General features: G+C 52.8%; 1 protein-coding gene across 1 annotated transcript in view; it reads left to right on the forward strand.

The window, feature by feature from the left end:
- The window catches only part of PADI6 (peptidyl arginine deiminase 6), a 34,530-nt gene extending 18,186 nt beyond the window's left edge, over window positions 1-16,344 (forward strand). The window contains exons 8-17 of the mRNA XM_078333104.1: window positions 2,341-2,519; window positions 2,731-2,834; window positions 5,252-5,363; window positions 8,066-8,173; window positions 8,588-8,742; window positions 9,828-9,984; window positions 10,380-10,503; window positions 11,938-12,008; window positions 13,358-13,519; window positions 15,858-16,344. Coding sequence (XP_078189230.1) covers window positions 2,341-2,519; window positions 2,731-2,834; window positions 5,252-5,363; window positions 8,066-8,173; window positions 8,588-8,742; window positions 9,828-9,984; window positions 10,380-10,503; window positions 11,938-12,008; window positions 13,358-13,519; window positions 15,858-16,091 — 1,406 coding nt within the window. The 3' untranslated portion in view covers window positions 16,092-16,344. The remainder of the gene's footprint in view (window positions 1-2,340; window positions 2,520-2,730; window positions 2,835-5,251; window positions 5,364-8,065; window positions 8,174-8,587; window positions 8,743-9,827; window positions 9,985-10,379; window positions 10,504-11,937; window positions 12,009-13,357; window positions 13,520-15,857) is intronic.
- The last annotated feature ends 1,426 nt before the right edge of the window (window positions 16,345-17,770 follow it).

Consider the following 17,770-nt stretch of genomic DNA (forward strand, 5'->3'; position numbering starts at 1 on the left):
CAATTCCTTTGCGTCAGCTTCCTGAGTAGCTGGAATTACAGGCATGTACCACTATGTCCAGCTAATTTTTGTTTTTAGTAGAGATGGGATTTCACCATGTTGGCCAGGCTGGTCTTGAACTCCTGACCTCATGATCTACCCACCTCAGCCTCCCAAAGTGCTGGGATTATAGGCATGAGCCACTGCGCCGACCTGACCTGTTTAATGGGAACAACAAATGCCTGCCTCAGTGTCGTGAGGGATGTGAGCCCATGAGCCTGCAACACCTGTCGCAGCTCCTAGCAAAGATAGCAAGCCCACAGTGAAGTGTTAGCTATGCTCCAAACTAAGACAGGTCCCCACGGGGTCCGCGGTGGGACAGCCAGCCAGTAAGGGCTTGTGGCAAACAGATTGTGACCCCCCATGCTTGGTGGTGAATCATTCTTGGGTGGAAGGGTCCCCAGAACGGCAGCAGGCCCTGGGTATGCAGCAGCTCTTGGGCTGGGTGCTATGGGCCAGTTGATTATAGCAGGTCAAGAGGGCTGTGTCTGCACTGGGCAGCCGCAGGGGTTCCTGGGGGAAGATTGCCTTGTCTGGTCTTCCCCCTTGAGGCCTGGCTCAGAGCTGGTGAAGCCTCTTGGCAGATGAGAAGCAGGAACCAACACAGGAGTGGTCCCAGTGGGCCCAGTTCCCTCACAGCCAACAGCAGGACTGAGGCCAGGTCTATGACCAGCATCCCCAGGGCCTCCCAGGAGGGGCTGCTGGGGCCCCATCCAAGACGAAGAGGCCAAGGACCCAGGGCAGCCATGGCCACAGCTGCAGCCACCTGCTGGCACGCAGGAGGAGCTGGAGACAGGCAGCTGGCAGTGCCATGCAAAAGGTCTGAGGATGCTACAGTTCCTGGATCTCTTGGGGTTCTGGTGGCCAAAGTAAACCTAGCTTAGCTTAGGAGTCCCTGAAATGAGAAGAAGTCACCTGGAGTCTTTAAACAGAGTCTCACTCTGTCGCTCAGGCTGGAGTGCAGTGGTGTGATCTCAGCTCACTGCAACCTCTGCCTCGTGGGTTCAAGCAATTCTCCAGCCTCCTGATTGGCTGGGATTACAGGCACATGCCACCACACCCAGCTGATTTTTATATTTTTAGTAGAGACAGGGTTTTCTTTTTAGTAGAGGCAAGGTTTTACCATGTTGGTAAGGCTGGTCTTGAACTCCTGACTCGTGATCTGCTCTCTTCAGCCTCCCAAAGTGCTGGGATTGGTGTGAGCCATTGCACCTGGCCATCACCTGGAGTCTTAAGCAGGAACAGCCATCATTGGGCCCACAGTTGCCACATCAGGAATAGATAAGGAGAACAGACCAGGAAAGAAGTTCAAGTGGCCCAGGTGGGAGAAGCTTGGGTCAGGGTCATCTTTGGCATAGAAAATAGAAAGACGAGCTGGGCACAGTGGCTCACACTTGTAATCCCTGCACTTTGAGAGGCCAAGGCAGGTGAGATTGCCTGAGCCCAGGAGTTGGAGACCACCAACCTGGGCAATGTGGTGAAACCCCATCTCTGCTAAAAACACAAAAAACTAGCTGGGCATGGTAGTGCACACCTGCAGTCCCAGCTACTTCGGAGGCTGACGTACAAGAATCGCTTGAACCTAGGATACAGAGGTTGAAGTGAGCTAAGATTGCGCCCCTGCACTCTAGCCTGGGTGACAGAATGGGACTCCATCTCAAAAAAAAAAAAAAAAAAGACTTAGGATCTAGTTAGCAAAAGACAACTACTACAGGTGGTCAACTTCCTTCTGATCCCCCCTCTGCGTGGTTCTAGATTTAATGACCTAAAAGTAGGAGACAGGTGTAACATGTATAATCACAAGAACACTTAGTTTCTTCAGAAACCTTGATGGAGGCATCAGCCATCCAATAAATGGTTCTCACTGACCTTTCTAGCATCAGTAAGTGTGACTTTCAGATGAGGCTGCCAAGCCCAGCCTGGGACAGTTACTCACCTTTAGGACTTTATGCTATTATCACAGCATTTGGACTCATGGGTCAAAATGTAGAATCACCCACCCTGAGTCTTCATTCCAGCCAGAAGTCTTGAAGGCATCGCCACCTGAGCTCCAACTCCCAGCATGTAATAGGCCTTCAAGGAGCATTGGTGCATACCTGGCCCTTGCTTGTGTACGAACATATGGTTTCCACCAAGCCCTGAATGCTAGAAACGGGGAGGCTGAGCCAGTTCAGCTCCAGCCCTCCTGCAACTCCCAGCCTTGCCTCTGATATGAGGAATGAGATGGTACCCCTGACCTTCAAATGTGGTGACCGGCACTAGGTTATGTCAGTGGCTGGTCTGTCCCTCCTCCTCTCCTAGAAGACAACTCCAGTACCTTTGAGTTGGTGCTAGGGCCCAGCCAGTATGCCTATACCTTGGCTCTCCTCGGGGACCACTTGAAAGAGACCTTCTACCTTGAAGCTATGGAGTTTCCATCTGCTGAATTCTCAGGCCTGATCACCTACTCTGTATCCCTGGTGGAGGAGTCTCAAGACCCGGTATGTCCTCATAGATGAGTCCATGGGCTAGGATGCTAGGGTGGGGGAAAGCATCTCCCGCACTTAGGCAGAGCTTGGGGTTTGCTGGGGCAGAGCTGCAGAAGGCAGGCGGGGCCCACCTGGGGGCCAGGCTGAACGGCCGGAAGCCTGGGGGTAGGAGGGGAGGGAATAGATGTGGAAACAGGTTGCTAACAACCTTGTCTTGTTACAGTTAATTCCAGAGACTCCGCTGTACAAAGACACTGTGGTGTTTCGGGTGGCTCCCTGCATCTTCATTCCCTGCACCCAGGTGCCTCTGGAGGTTTATCTGTGCAGGTGAGAGACCTCAGGCTGACTGTGCCAGATGGTTCTTATAACTGGCACCCTCTTTTCTGTATGCAGGGCAAGATGGCTAGGACCTCTCACCAGGTGAGTGTAAACTGTTTGGTCTGAGCTGTCTGGACCTGACCCAAGACAATCCAATACATGCCTAAATATTTCCAAAGCTGGGCATGGAGCAGTGAATGAGACTGTCCCCCTATTCTTACGTGAGGGTCAAACAATATGGTTTTAAATAGTACCAAGTGCTCTAAAGCAGGGTGAAGGATGGAAAGGTCAGATGAGAACCTGTTCCAGGGATAATGAGGCTCCTACGGAGCCAGTGGAAGAACAGGTGTGAGCCCAGGAAGGGGCAGTGGGAGGGTGAAAGGAGCAGAGCCCTCTGGGCCCTGGGCATTAGGGAGAGGTGTCTGGGGCCATAGCCACCCCAAATACAGTGGTGAAAACTTTGTCACCTGAATGCCTGCAGGAAGATGGTACTGCTCACCTACTGCCATTTAGAGGCCCTGGTTCCTTTCAGCCTCGTTAAGCTTTCACTCGGGGCGGCATCCTCCTTGATGGAGGCTGGGTGTGCACATTCCTAGGTCCAGGCCTGGGCCCCAGGGAGGGAGAAAGAGCCAGGATCTGGGTGCTGCTACCTATTGTTGCAGCTGGTGGTCTGGAAGTCTCCTGAACCACTTCTCACGTGCCAAAAGCCTGAACACACCCAAGGCCACATCTGGCTTGAGGGAATCTAGAAACCGTCTCTGCTACATAGCCGCGTGCCTAGGGAGAAAAGGAGAACGGGTCCTGAAGGCACAACCAGTGGGAAACCAAGGGTTCTGTCTGCACGATCACTCTGGCCACATGGGAAGTCAGCTACAAATAAAAGATGGGAGACCAGTCTAGACAGCATGGCCCAAGCCAGGGTGGCAGGAGAACCGCCGTCAGGTGGGCTTGGTCTGCAGGTAGGACATCCCTGCCCCACTTGTGCCATGCCAGTCGCCTCCAGATGACCACTGCCATGTTGCCCCTTATTACAAATTCCTTATGTGAAGGTTGACTTTTTTTTTTTAAGGTAGGAGGCGAAGGATAATACTGATAGAATGCTCTAGCAGGGATGGAAAATACTAATAGAAAGGAAAAGGCAGCCAGGCATGGTGGCTCATGCCTATAATCCTAGCACTTTGGGAGGCTGAGGCTGGCAGATCACTTGAGGGTCAGAAGTTCAAGACCAGCCTGGCCAATGTGGTAAAACCATGTCTACTAAAAATATAAAAATTAGCTGGGCGTGGTGGCGGGTGCCTAGAGTCCCACTTACTTGGGAGGCTGAGGCAGGAGAATCACTTGAACCTGGGAGACAGAGGTTGCAGTGAGCCGAGATCACGCCATTGCATGATCTCCTGCAATCAGGAGCCTGTGCAACAGAGCAAGACTCCGTCCCCCCACAAAAAAGGAAAAGGCAACATCAGGAGCCCAGCTCGTAGGATGGGTGTGCAAGTCAAACCAGCCTTAATGTGGGTACAAGGACCACTCACCATGGTTCAGGAGGGAACGCACAGAATCGACTAGGAAACAGCAGGATGGCTAGATGGTGCCAAGGACCTGTTGAAATTGGCAATCTAAAGAAAGTGGTCATCGTGGGTTTTTCTCCATCTATCCTAAGTAACTTTTCCAGGAAGAATAAATGTAGAACTAGGTCTAAGCAGATTGAGTTTTGCCAGGCAAATAAGTTCAAGGAGAAGGACAATGTATTCTGATGCCCCACCGAATGCAAGGTTGAGGAGGAAGGAAAGGAACAGGATTGATGGATAAAAGCCATCAGAGGCTAGCGGTCCCAGTGAGGCCAAGCTGCCAGCCCCGGCCTAGAAGGGGCCACGGAGAAGATGAACGCCATGGGACTGAATGTTTATCTTTTTTGAGACTGGGTCTTGCTCTGTTGCTTAGGCTGGAGGGCAGTGGTGCAATCTCAGCTCACTACGGTCTCTGCCTTCAGGTTCAAGCAATTCTACTGCCTCGGTAACCCAAGTAGCTGGGATTACAGGCGTACACCACCATGCCTGACTAATTTTTGTATTTTTAGTTGAGACAGGGTTTCACCTTGTTGCCCAGGCTGGTCTTGAACTCCTGACCTCAGGTGATCCGCCCACCTTGGCCTCCCAAAGTGCTGGGATTACAGGTGTGAGCCACCGCGCTATTTGTTGCTGCATCCAGGACACCTCCCTTCAGGGCACTTCCTGACCTGGCTCTGCCATGGGCAAAGCTGAGTATCATTGGACAAGATGGGCTCTGAGCTGCTGGCTTGTGCTGCGGTCAGGGAATGGTTGCCCTGTCAACCTCCTGGGCAGGGATATGACCTCTCCTGGCATAGGGAGGTCATGACCCATAAGGGAGCCTGGAAACCCTTCCCAGAACCGGCTTCTCTCTCATGGCAGGGAGCTGCAGCTGCAGGGTTTTGTGGACACAGTGATGGAGCTGAGTAAGAAGAGCAACAGCCAGGTGGCCTCTGTCTACGAGGATCCCAGCCGCCTGGGCAGGTGGCTCCAGGTAATATCCCACCTGGGAACCCGCCTGTGGAGGTGGGGTGGGGAGACTCAGTATGTGGCATCTAAGAGGAATGTCACAGGCTTTTGGTTAACCCTAAAGTAGACCAGAGCCTTGATGGGGTGGCCCCGTTCTTAGGACTTTAGTGAAGGCTCAGATAAGGATTTGCCTGAGTTATGGCCACTGAGGAATAGTGTTTAGAGAGCTAGGTGCAGTGGCTCATGCATGTAATCCCAGCATTTTGGGAGGCTGAGGTGGGGAGATCATGTCAGGAGATTGAGACCATGCTGGCTAACACGGTAAAACCCTGTTTCTACTAAAAATGCAAAAGTTAGTCAGACATGGTGGCACGTCCCTGGTCCCAGCTACTCTAGAGGCTGAGGCAGGAGAATCGCTTGAACCCAGGAGGCAGAGGTTGCAGTGAGCTGAGATCACACCACTGCACTCCAGCCTGGGTGACAGAGCAAGATTCTGTCAAAAGTTTAGAGGCCAACCTCCTTCCCATTGCAGAATATACACAAGTTCAAGACTACAGAACCCTAATCCCTAGGCCCCTGAAGGGTCTGATGCCTTTGGTTAAGGCTGAGAGCTGGGCCACCGCCCTAGGTCCCACCTGACCCTGGCACAGCAGCAAGTCTAGAGCCCTGGTCGGCCTTCAGTTCTAGAGCTCTGTCCGCTGCAGATACGTGATCGTCACATGCTAGGCACACCATCCTGAGCACCAGAGAGAAATCGGAACATCTGCTGTCCCATGTTAGCAAGGGTAGAATTTTTTTCTTTTTTTGAGATGGAGTCTTGCTCTGTCGTGAGGTGCCAGGCTGGAGTGCAGTGGCGTGATCTTGGCTCACTGCAACCTCCGCCTCCAGGATTCAAGCAATTCTCCTGCCTTAGCCTCCCAAAGTAGCTGGGACTACAGGCATGCGCCACCACGCCCAGCTCATTTTTGTATTTTAGTAGAGACAGGGTTTCACCATGTTGGCCAGGATGGTCTCCATCTCTTGACCTTTTGATTCGCCTGCCTCGGCCTCCCGTAGTGCTGGGATTATAGGCGTGAGCACCGCACCCGGCCAAGCGTAGAACTTTTAAGTGTTACGAAAGTTGGAGAATGAGATGATGCGGTGAATCACTAGACCAAATGAGGCCATTTAAGAATAGACGGAAAACCCTCAAATGAAAAGGAACCAAGGAGCTGGCCATACGGAGATTGGGGCAGGGGTAGCCTATTTAAGAGTAGGAGACCCCAGCCAGGCACCAGTGGCTCACGCCTGTAATCCCAACACTTTCGGAGGCTGAGGCAGGTGGATCACTTGAGGTCAGGAGTTTAAAAACAGCCTTGAAAGCATGGCAAAATAACGTCTCTACTAAAATTACAAAAATCAGCCAGGTGTGGTGACACACACCTGGAGTGCCACCTAGTTGGGACACAGAGTTGGGAGAATTGCTTGAACCCAGGAGGCAGAGGTTGCAGTGAGCTCACATTGGGGCCACTGCACTCCAGCCTGGGTGACAGAATGAGACTCCATCTCAAAAGTGGGAGCTCTTTAGGCAAAAGAGAAACTGACAAGATCAGATGGGGTGCGGGGTGTGGCTGGACATGGTGGCTCACACCTGTAATCTCAGCACTTTGGGAGACCTGAGGTCAGGAGTTCAAGACCAGCTTGGCCAACACGGTGAAACCCCATCTCTACTTCAAATACAAAAATTAGCCAGGAGTAATGGCATATGCCAGTAGTCCCAGCTACTTGGGAGGCTGAGGCAGGAGAATCACTTGAACCTGGGAGGCAGAGATTGCAGTGAGCCCAGATCATGCCGTTGAACTCTAGCCTGAGCAACAGAATGAGATGCTGTCTCCCAAAAAAACAAACAAACAAACAAACAAACATGGGAATGTGCTTGGAGGTCTTGAAGAGAGCTGGTGTGCAGCCAGATCAGTGAACAAAGGTGAGAGGCAGGGCTACCTCCTAACACCTTTTAAGCTAAAGGCAAGCAAGAGACACTCAAAGCATGAATCAAGAATGAAAGATTACAGTTTAGGTTTTCAAAAGACCTCTCCAGCTAAGATGTAGGGAACAGATCTTAAGAGTGGGCAAGAATAGAAGGGAAACTGGAAGGCATTGCAGTGTATAGGGTGGAGATCATGGTGGCTTCCTGAGTGGCACCAGAGCAGAGCTGACTCAGAATGTAAGACAGTGAAGCTTGCGAATGGATTATTTACAAAAGAAGTAAGAATCTGGTTGCTCAAGTCTCTTTGTCACCCAGGCTGGCGTGCAGTGGCACGATCTCAGCTCCACTGCAGCCTCTATCTCCTGTGTTCAAGCAATTCTCCTGCCTCAGCATCCTGAGTAGCTGGGGTTACCAGCATGAGCCACCATTCCCGGCTAAGTTTATATATATTAGTAGGGACAGGCTCTTATGTTGCCCAAGCTGGTCTCGAACTCCTGGGCCCAAGTGATCCATCTACCTCGGCCTCCCAAAGTGCTGGGATTATAGGCATGATCCACGGCACCCAGCCATGGATGCTCAAGTCTTAAACCTGAAGAGGATGAAAGCGGCATCAGAGCCTTCAAGAAGAGATGACATCTGAGCTGGGTGTTGAGGGCTGAGCAGGAGTTGGCAGGAAGGAAGGGGGTTCTTACTGTTCCTTATCCCTAAAGGGGATCCAGGGAAATGAGCAATTGGCAAGTAATCTTTCTGTCCATTTCCAGGATGAGATGGCCTTCTGCTACACCCAGGCACCCCACAAGACCACATCCTTGATCCTCGACACGCCTCGAGCCCCCAATCTTGATGAGTTCCCCATGAAATACTCACTGGTATGGAGCTTGGTTTGGCTGATCTGAGCTCAGTCCAGTCTCTTCCGGCCTGGTGCCTGCCTAGAAATCATGGGGCACTAAGTGGAGAGAGGGCCTGGGTGGCCTGTGGGGGCAGGGGGATGTGGGCATCTACCTGAGAACCCAGATTGAGGGATAAGACTGGCACGGTGACCCTCGTGGATCACTAGAGCAGAAGGAACACTTCAGCCCCAGGAGTTTGAGGTTTCAGTGAGCCATAATCACACCACTGCACTCCAGCCTGGGTGACAGAGCAAGACCCTGTCTCAAAAGGAAAAACAAAACCCAATCAAAAGTTATTCTTAGTGATTATTTGCTCCTGTGACTATAATAAACGTTAAGCCAAGAAAAAGTGAACCCCTAGTAACACCCTTCCTCGGCTGGGTCTCTCTCCAGAGCCCCGGTATTGGCTACATGATCCACGACACTGAAGACCATAAAGTGGCAAGCATGGATTCCATCGGGAACGTGATGGTGTCCCCACCTGTCAAGGTCCAAGGGAAAGAATACCCCCTGGGCAGAGTCCTCATTGGCAGCAGCTTTTACCCCAGGTGAGCCACAGAGCCAGATGCCTTCAGATGAAAGGCAGGGACCATGGTTGCTCCCCTGGCCCCACCTGCTTCCCATAGAACCTCAGCAGGTTCATACACTGTGTACTCTTTTTTTTTTAGATGGAGTCTCACTCTGTCACCCAGGCTGGAGTGCAGTGGTGCGACCACGCCTCACTGCAAGCCTCACCCCCAGGTTCAAGCAATTCTCCTGCCTCAGTCTCCCCAGTAGCTGGGATTACAGGTGCCCGCCACCATACCTGGCTAATTTTTGTATTTTTAATAGAGACGGGGTTACACCATCTTGGCCAGGCTGGTCTTGAACTCCTGACCTGGTGATCCACCAGCCTCGGCCTCCCAAAGTGCTGGGATTATAGGCATGAGCTGCCACACCTGGCAAAAACAAATTTTTTTAGATGGAGTTTTGCTCTTGCTGCCCAGGCTGGAGTGCAATGGCACGATCTCTGCTCACCACAACCTCCGCCTTCTGGGTTCAAGTGATTCTCCTGCTTTAGCCTCCTGTGTAGCTGAGATTACAGGTGTGCACCACCATGCCTGGCTAATTTTGTATTTTTAGTAGAGACAGGGTTTCTCCATGTTGGTCAGGCTGGTCGTGTACTCCTGACCTCAGGCGATCCATCTGCCTTGGCCTCCCAAAGTGCTGGGATTATAGGCGTGAGCCACCGTGCCCGGCCTTGTAGACCACTTCTTAAATTGAAGTAAGGACATCGAACTTTCGATTCACGTGGGAGACTAAAGGTTAGGATAAACCGCTTATTCTTTGATTCCAGGGTTTAAACTGAAAGGAGAAATTTGGTCCACCAGGATGTCATTTCTAAGATACGTGGCTGGATTTCTTGGTGGCCATAATTCCAAAATGATACTTGTGTACAGTCTTGTCTGTCTAGAAGCACTTGGCTTCAGTGGGTCAGAGTAAGGGATTCATAACCAACCCATCCTCTATGGACTGGCCTCTTTCACCCAAAGGTCAGAGAAGCCAGTTACCTGGGGGCAGCATGACACCAAGTGGTGGGCAACCAGCCTGGGCCACACTGGCTCAAGGGCTGTTCTTTCCATCTTCCTTCTAGCATGGAGGGCCGGGCCATGAGTAAGACCCTCCGAGACTTCCTCTATGCCCAGCAGGTCCAAGCACCGGTGGAGCTCTACTCAGATTGGCTGATGACTGGCCACGTGGATGAGTTCATGTGTTTCATCCCCACAGATGATAAGAGTGAGGGCAAAAAGGTCTGTGTTGGGGGCTGGAGACGGGACATCTGACCATGTCCCCATGCCTTCTGTTGGGGACTCTTGGAAGATTCTGGAGAGAAAGTTGGCTTTTGTTTTTGTTTTTTTGACAGTCTCGCTCTGTTGCCCAAGCTGGAGTGCAGTGGCGTGATATTGACTCACTGCAACTCCCAGCCCCGGGTTCAAGCGATTCTCCGGCCTCTGCCTCCCAAGTAGTTGGGATTACAGGCAGGTACCACTACACCTGGCTAATTTTTGTATTTTTAGTAGAGATGGGGTTTCACTATGTTGGCCAGGCTGGTCTTGAACTCCTGACCTCAGGTGATCCACCTGCCTCGACCTCCAAAGTGCTGGGATTACAGGTGGTGTGAGCTGACTCAAGTTCTCTTTCCCAGGGCTTCCAGCTGCTCCTGGCCAGCCCCGGCGCCTGCTACAAACTCTTCCAAGAGAAACGGAAGGAAGGCTATGGTGATGCTTTTCTGTTTGACGGAGTTAGAGCAGATCAGCTCCTGTCTAACAGTAAGGGAACACCCTTTCCACAAAACAGACTGGGGTCCTTCTTTTCCCAGGGGCCCTTTCTACGTAGCCATTCTGTCACCCTTAGCAGAAAGGACTGCAGGGAGGCACAAAAGCTGTTGGAATTGCCGTACTGGAACATCTTATTTCCAGGCTCCTCTGGTGGTACCAGGACAACACAAGTACACCAGATGTTCTAGAGGCTGCTAGGATGTATTGGCCGAGGGCTCACTTAGCACACAGGTGGCCCCAGGTTGGGGGCAAACAGGTGTTAGCAATGTTAGTGCCTGGATTTATTCAGGGCATGTTGGGTTAAGTACCTAGGCATGGGGACTTTGTGGATCTCCTGTTCACTGTTTTTAAAAAAAAAAAAAAAAAAAAAAAAGAAACACACAGGTGGACAAGCAGAGGTCGTGTGGCTGGTGGCATAGCATTGCTGATCTAAAGGCTGTGGGAATGGGCCCGGTGCAGTAGCTCACACCTGTAACCCCAGCACTTTGGGAGGCCGAGGCAGGTGGATCATGAGGTCTGGAGTTTGAGACCAGCCTGGCCAACATGGTGAAAGCCCATCTCTACTAAAAATACAAAATTAGCTGGGCATGGTGGTGCACTCCTGTAATCCCAGCTACTCCAGAGGCTGAGGCAGGGGAATCGCTTTAACCTGGGAGGTGGAGGTTTTGCAGTGAGCTGAGATCACGTCACTGCACTCTGGCCTGGCCTATGGAGCAAGACTCCGTTTCAAAAAATAATAAAGATTGTAGAAATACAGGAAGGGGCTGGGGGTTTTAGGTTTTTCTAGACTCTCAATACCCAAAGTGTGATCTGAGGGCCAGCGCACCTGGGAGCTTGTCAGAACTGCAGGATTTCCACCTGGCTCTAGGCCTCCTGTATAGTCAGGCTTTCAGCCTTTCAGCCTTTGGGGTGGGGCCCAGGAACTCCTGGTCATAGAAGCCTCATGGAAGGTGACATCTGAGCATGAATCACATGACAAAGACTGTCATCTCAGAGCTGGCAAATGAATTGGGCATCCCTGTCCCAAAGATGAGGCAATTGAGGAACCAAGGTAATGTTACCTTATCAAGGTCACAGGCAGAAGGTGCCAGGTTGTACTGGCATCAGGGGCATAGGGGCTGAAGTCATCCTAACAAGCTCTAGGCTGTATCCCTCAGAGCCTGGCACAGGCTGCTCCCCCTCATGCTGGGGACAGTGGCCAATGGCAGTAAGTCCTACCTGGGCATTCTGGTGTGGACCCTGGTCAGTCCCCAGGAGGAAGACATCAGACCTGAGGGTGTGGTCCCTGGAGACTGGCCAGGCCTCTCACCATGGTCTCTGGCCCAGGAACACACCCGGGTGGCTGAACCTAGCCCGAGTCTGCCCAGCTCTGGGCAGTGCTGCCACTGCCTGACCAGTGGGCCTGCTGCCTGCTTCTTCCTACAGGAAGGGAAGCCAAAACCATTGACCAACTTCTGGCTGATGAAAGCCTGAGGAAGCAGAATGAATATGTGGAGGTAGGGGCCAGTGTGACGGGGGCTGTCCCCAAGAAAGGGCTGGTGCCGCGGGTCCTGCAGGAAAGCTCCCATCTACCCCTCCTGGGGGGTAAGGGGTTGGGTGGCAGCTGCCTGCCACCCTTTTTTCCAGGTCCCGATACAGGCCTAGGTCCGGGGCTAGAGCTGGCCATATGCCAGTGCAGGGAGACCAGAGGAGTAGGGCTCTGGACTCAAAAACCCTGCACGATGCACCTTAGGCTTAGAAGAGGGCTGGAAAAGCAAGCAGCTTTCCACAGTGCCAGATGGCTGAGGACCTGGGGTGGTACTGGGGCAGGGAGAAGCACAATGGCATGTTGGGACCATTGACAGATACTGCTTGCACAGATACTGTCAGAGCGAGTTACTGTGACTGCGCAGCTGGTCTCTTCCCCAAGCTGGGAAAGAACCAGCAATGGCCCAAGCATTGTGCAGGATACCTTACTTACAAACCCTGCAGACAGCCCCATAAAGTAAAATGCCTTTCATGTATGAGGATAGTGAGGCACAGAGTGAAACCACTAGCCCAAAATAATAATTTACGGAATTGGGTCTGGACTCCCAAGTTCACGTGTTGCTCATCATGCTGCTCAAGCTGCCTGGGGTCCCTTTCCCGGGAAATGACAGAGCTCAGGACCCTCCTTGAAGAGGCCAGCTGAGCTGAGTATCAGAGTCAGGAGGGCCTATTCAATGCTTTCTGGATGAAGTGGCCCATCACAGCAGTCCCAAGAATGGTGCTGAGGGTTGCCAAGCCTTCAGAGATCTTAGTGAATCATTGGCTGTGAGAAGCAGTCTCCCCTCAACTTCTGGGAGAAGCTGAGGCCCAGAGAAGGGCAGTTTCTTGGCTGAGGTTGCATGGTCAGCAAAATTGCTTTGCTCACTAGGCCCTTACCCTTCCCAGAAATGTTTCCAAGGAATGTTCTATGCCATACACAGTGCACAGATGCCCTGATCTTGGCAAGAACAGCCCTCCTGGTGCAGCAGGGTGGGTGCCAGCCAGGCATGGGGCTGAGAGGTGTGTTGGGTATGTGTCTGAAGCCTATTTCAGGACCTAGGGAGACACTTGGGTATTGAGCTCAGCTGGTCTGTGTTGGGGAAGTGCCTGATGCTGTCTAGCTGTGGGATCCTGGACTAAAGACCAGGCCCTTCCTGAACCTCCACTTCCCCATGTGGAAAGGAAACCGTGCCCACTTCAGAAGGTTGGCATGGTATGTAAGGCTCCTTGGCACACAGCAAGTGATGGGGAATAGTGGCATCGGGTCACTGCCTACCTTCAGTATGGAAGGAAACTGTTTAATTCCTGATGAGCTCTCCCGTCCCCTCCTGCCCCACAGAAGTGCATTCACCTGAACCATGACATCCTGAAGACAGAGCTGGGCCTGGTGGAACAGGACATCATCGAGATTCCCCAGCTGTTCTGCTTAGAGAAGCTGACTAATGTGCCCTCTGATCAGCAGCCTAAGAGGAGCTTCGCGAGGCCATACTTCCCTAACCTGGTGAGGGGCAACTGGGCACCTCTGGGCAGGGGAGGGCCCGTTCAGGCAACACTGGCTGCCACCTCACTGTGCTGGACTGTGGAGATGGGGGGGACAGATAATGGTGCCGATGAGGAATTGGAAGGAGACCCCCTCCCACATCTTGGTGAGGGACGGCCCTCCCTGAGAGCAGGTGCACTGGGCCTGAAGGCTGGGAGGCTCCCCAGGCAGTTACTATGGACCAGATGCTTTAGGAGCCTCAGTGAGCTGCCCTGTAGTCTAAAAGGATGAACCGGTGAGGCCTACTTCAGATGGGGCACAATGTAGCCAAAGTCAAGGCTGCTGCGTGTCTGCTGGCAGTGAGGCCTTGGGCAAGCTGCCTCCAGGCGGGTCTTCCTGTCTGCTGTCCCCAGGGTCTGCGGAGCAATGTCTGCTATACAGAGGTGTATCAGCACTTAAAATAGCATTCTGTTCTGCTCGACTGGCCGTGGTGGCTTACCTGTAGTACTGGCACGCTGGGAGGTCGGGGGGTGCGAGGATTGCTTGAATTCGGGAGTTGGAGACCAGTGGGGGCAACATAGACCCTACATCTAAAAAAAAAAAAAAAAAAAAAAAAAAAAAAAAAAAAAAAAAAAACTAGGTAAGGCGGCTCATGCCTGTCATCTCAGCACTTGGGGAGGCTGAGGCAGGCAGATCACTTGAGATCTGGAGTTTGAGACCAGCCTGGCCAACATGGTGAAATCCCATCCCTACTAAAAATACAAAAAATTACCTGGGTGTGGTGGTGCATGCCTGGAATCCCGGCTAATCAGAGGCTGAGGCAGGAGAATCCCTTGAACCCAGAAGTCAGAGGTTGCAGTGAGCCTAGATTGTACCACTCACTACTGTACTCCAGCCTGGGCAACAGAGCAAGACTATCTTCTCCCCAAAAAAATAGCTGGGTGTGGTAGCACATGTCTGTGTAGTCTCAGCCACTCAGGAGGCTGAGGCAGGATAATTGCTTGAGCCCAGGAGGTGGAGGCTGCAATGAGTCACTGTACTCCAGCCTGGGCAACAAACCAAGACTTTGTCTTAAAACCGAACCAAAAAACCATTCAGTTCCTACGTTAAATCAGAAGTTGCAATCAAGAGTAGTGCAGCTGCAGCTAGGTACGCTGGCTCACGCCTGTAATCCCAACACTTGGGAGGCTGAGGTGGGTGGATCCCAAGTTCAAGACCAGCCTGGCCAACATGCTGGGGTGAAACCCCATCTCTACTAAAAATACAAAAATTATCTGGGCACGGCGGCATGTGCCTGTAACCTCAGCTACTTGGGAGGCTGAAGCAGGAGAATCACTTGAACCTGGGAGGTTGCCGTGAGCTGAGACTGTGCCACTGCACTCCAGCCTGGGTGACAGAGTGAGACTGTCTCAAAAAACAAAACGCAGGAGCTGCTGTGAGTATAATAGGTCTTGGCTTCACCAAGCCTATGCCAACTGTGGCTCACATCTGAACTTTCTCAAGCAACTGACCCATGATATAGGTGTTGAAAATGAACGGAGGCAGTTGAGTGCCCCAATTCTCTAAACATTTACCTCTTCCCTGAGTCTTGGGGACAAAGACTTGCCTGCCTCAACTGCACATAGGTTTTTGTTTTTGTTTTTTTGAGATAGTCTCGTTCTGTCACCCAGGCTGGAGTAGTGCGGTGGCAGGATCTTGGTTCACGGCAATCTCTGCCTCCGGGGTTCAAGTGATTCTCCTGCTTCAGCCTCCTGAGTAACTAGGATTACAGGCACCCGCCACCACGCCCAGCTAATTTTTGTATTTTTAGTAGAAATAGGGTTTCACCATCTTGGCCAGGCAGGTCTCAAACTCCTGACCTTGTAATCTACCGCCTTGGCCTCCTAAAGTGCTGAGATTACAGGTGTGAGCCACAGTGCCCAGCCAGGGTGTCTTCTATCAGCTCAGTGTGGTCTGGTTGGGGTGAATAGTGGCAAGAAGGTGCTTTGAGGAGGAAATGAGGTGTGAAAGAGACAGAAGTCGGCTGACGAAGTGGGGGTGGGGCGAGCGTTCCAGTGGAGATAGCGGCTATGTGGTGCGTCCAGACAGTAAGGGGCCAGAATAACTGAAACACGGGGAACTGGAGAAGTTGACAATGCCGGACCTTGGCCAGGCAGGATTTTATGTCTTGCTGTTGAGAAAGAGCCATCGGAGGGGGCTGAGCAGAAGCGAGCTAGGTTTCACTGACCTAGAGGCAGCGGCCATGTGCCTGCTACGCCTGGTCTGGGCTGATCTGACCACAGGGAGGAAGGTGGGGGGCTGGCTTCCAGGCCTCTGATCCCTGTCCAGGCCTTACCCACCCTAACTGTCTTTCTGACAGCTGCGGATGATTGTGATGGGCAAGAACCTGGGGATCCCCAAGCCTTTTGGGCCCCAAATCAAGGGCACTTGCTGCCTGGAAGAAAAGATACGCTGCCTGCTGGAGCCCCTGGGCTTCAAGTGCACCTTCGTCAGTGACTTCGACTGCTACCTGGCGGATGTGGGAGATATCTGTGCCTGTGCCACCGTCCGCCGGGTGCCCTTTGCCTTCAAATGGTGGAAGATGGTACCTTAGACCCAGGCCCCGGAGTTGCCAGCTCTGCCCCAGCATGGATGGCCCATGTCACCATGCAGCAGCAAGACTCCTTGCCAAGTAGAGGCGGCTGGAGAGTCGAGGCAACACAACCCTTTCTTCCCCGTCCACCCTGACCCTTGGACCCCATAGGATGGCAAATGCCGTCAGCTTGAACCCCTGTGGGGAAAAGATGGAAAAGTTTTCAGCCAAGAGGCATTTACTAAATAGCCAATAAAGCGCTGGCGGTCGTGAATGCATCTTGGTGGTGACCTTGTTTGGGGAGGGGTTCCTATGGCCATGCTGGCCCGCTTGTGAGGAGCGGAGACGTGGCTACATAATGAGCTTCCCCTCATCTCTGAATCATGTCTATGGTGGGAAGTGGTTGGACTTGCATTATTCAGATGGACTTAGATTATTCAAATGCTGCTCTGGTTTAAGCAACTGTGACAAGCGGAGCCTAGAGTTCAGGCCCAAGCTGGAGGAAGGTTGAGGGCCTCCCCTTGGGCCAGGTAGGAGCTGGAGGGCGCAGGCCCAGGGTGACGGTGGTGTCATGCCCAGTGGGCAGCTGGCCTCAGTAGGTGGAGGGGCTGGTCGTCTTGCGTCTACGGGTGTGGCCTCTGAGAGAAGGCACAGCAGGGCTGGACCTGGACTGACAGCCTGAAGTGCCTCCTCCAGGGCCCAGAGTTGAATATGCCCATCTGACTAGCCCTGTGTTAATGGTACAGGGATGCTGTTAAGCTTTAACAAGCGCTGTGGCTCCTGCCCTGCTGCTCCTGGGCGATGACTTCTCTAGGATACTCGAATTTTCAGGGTAGACCTGAGAAGGGAGCCCTGTGTCCCTGTCCCACAGGGAGCTGAAGGCAGAGCTGGGCCTTGAACTAGCCTCGGTCCCAGCGCCCGGGGCTGTGGGCAGCAGGCAGGACCTGGCCAGCCTCTGCCAGCTGCTGGGGCGGTAGAGGAGGGTTACCCCAGGGAAGCAAGGCAGCTGAGAGGCAGACGCCAGGGTTGAGGCAGTGGGGCCAGTCTCTGGATCAGATGTAGGTCTTCAGGAGCTGCGTCCTGGTGTGCCAGCTACCTCAGAACAGCTGACGCACCACCTGTCGCTAACCTGCCTGTGGTGGTGCAGGGTTTGTGGACTAGAGCCCTCTTGTATTCACGGCTCTGTTCCCTATACCAGCCTGGGACTCTGACACAGACCAGGCTTTCAAATAAATCTTAAATATGGGGAGGGATGATGAGCTCATCATTATCTGATGAGCTCATCATCCCTCCCTATATTTTCAGATAGTCTGGAAAAACCAAAGAGAGTAGAGGACTCTGGATCCCAAGGGCTGGGGCTCCATCTCTAGGGAAAAAGGGAAGAGGGCAGCCCTGGGGCCAGAAGAGGGACAGAGGGGGACAAAATATCCACTCTCCCACCCACACAGGCTTTTCCCAGGGAACTCGCCCACCTCTGCCAAGGGCTGCCTTAGGGTGGATGAATTCGTCCCTCCTCTGACCCTAACTAGACCCTTACCCAGGGCTTTTCAGGTCAGCCCTGGGCCTTCCCGCCCCACCTGCCTAAGGGGCCCCACAGGAGACCTTGGCAGCTTGACACCTTTTCCTTCTGTTACCTCCCAGGCACCCAGCAGCACTGCCCTGATGGCACCTGCAGAGTGTCCTTCCAGCCCTGGCAGAGC

This window comes from Callithrix jacchus, chromosome 7, assembly GCF_049354715.1.
Source record: "Callithrix jacchus isolate 240 chromosome 7, calJac240_pri, whole genome shotgun sequence".
Lineage (NCBI taxonomy): Eukaryota > Metazoa > Chordata > Mammalia > Primates > Cebidae > Callithrix > Callithrix jacchus.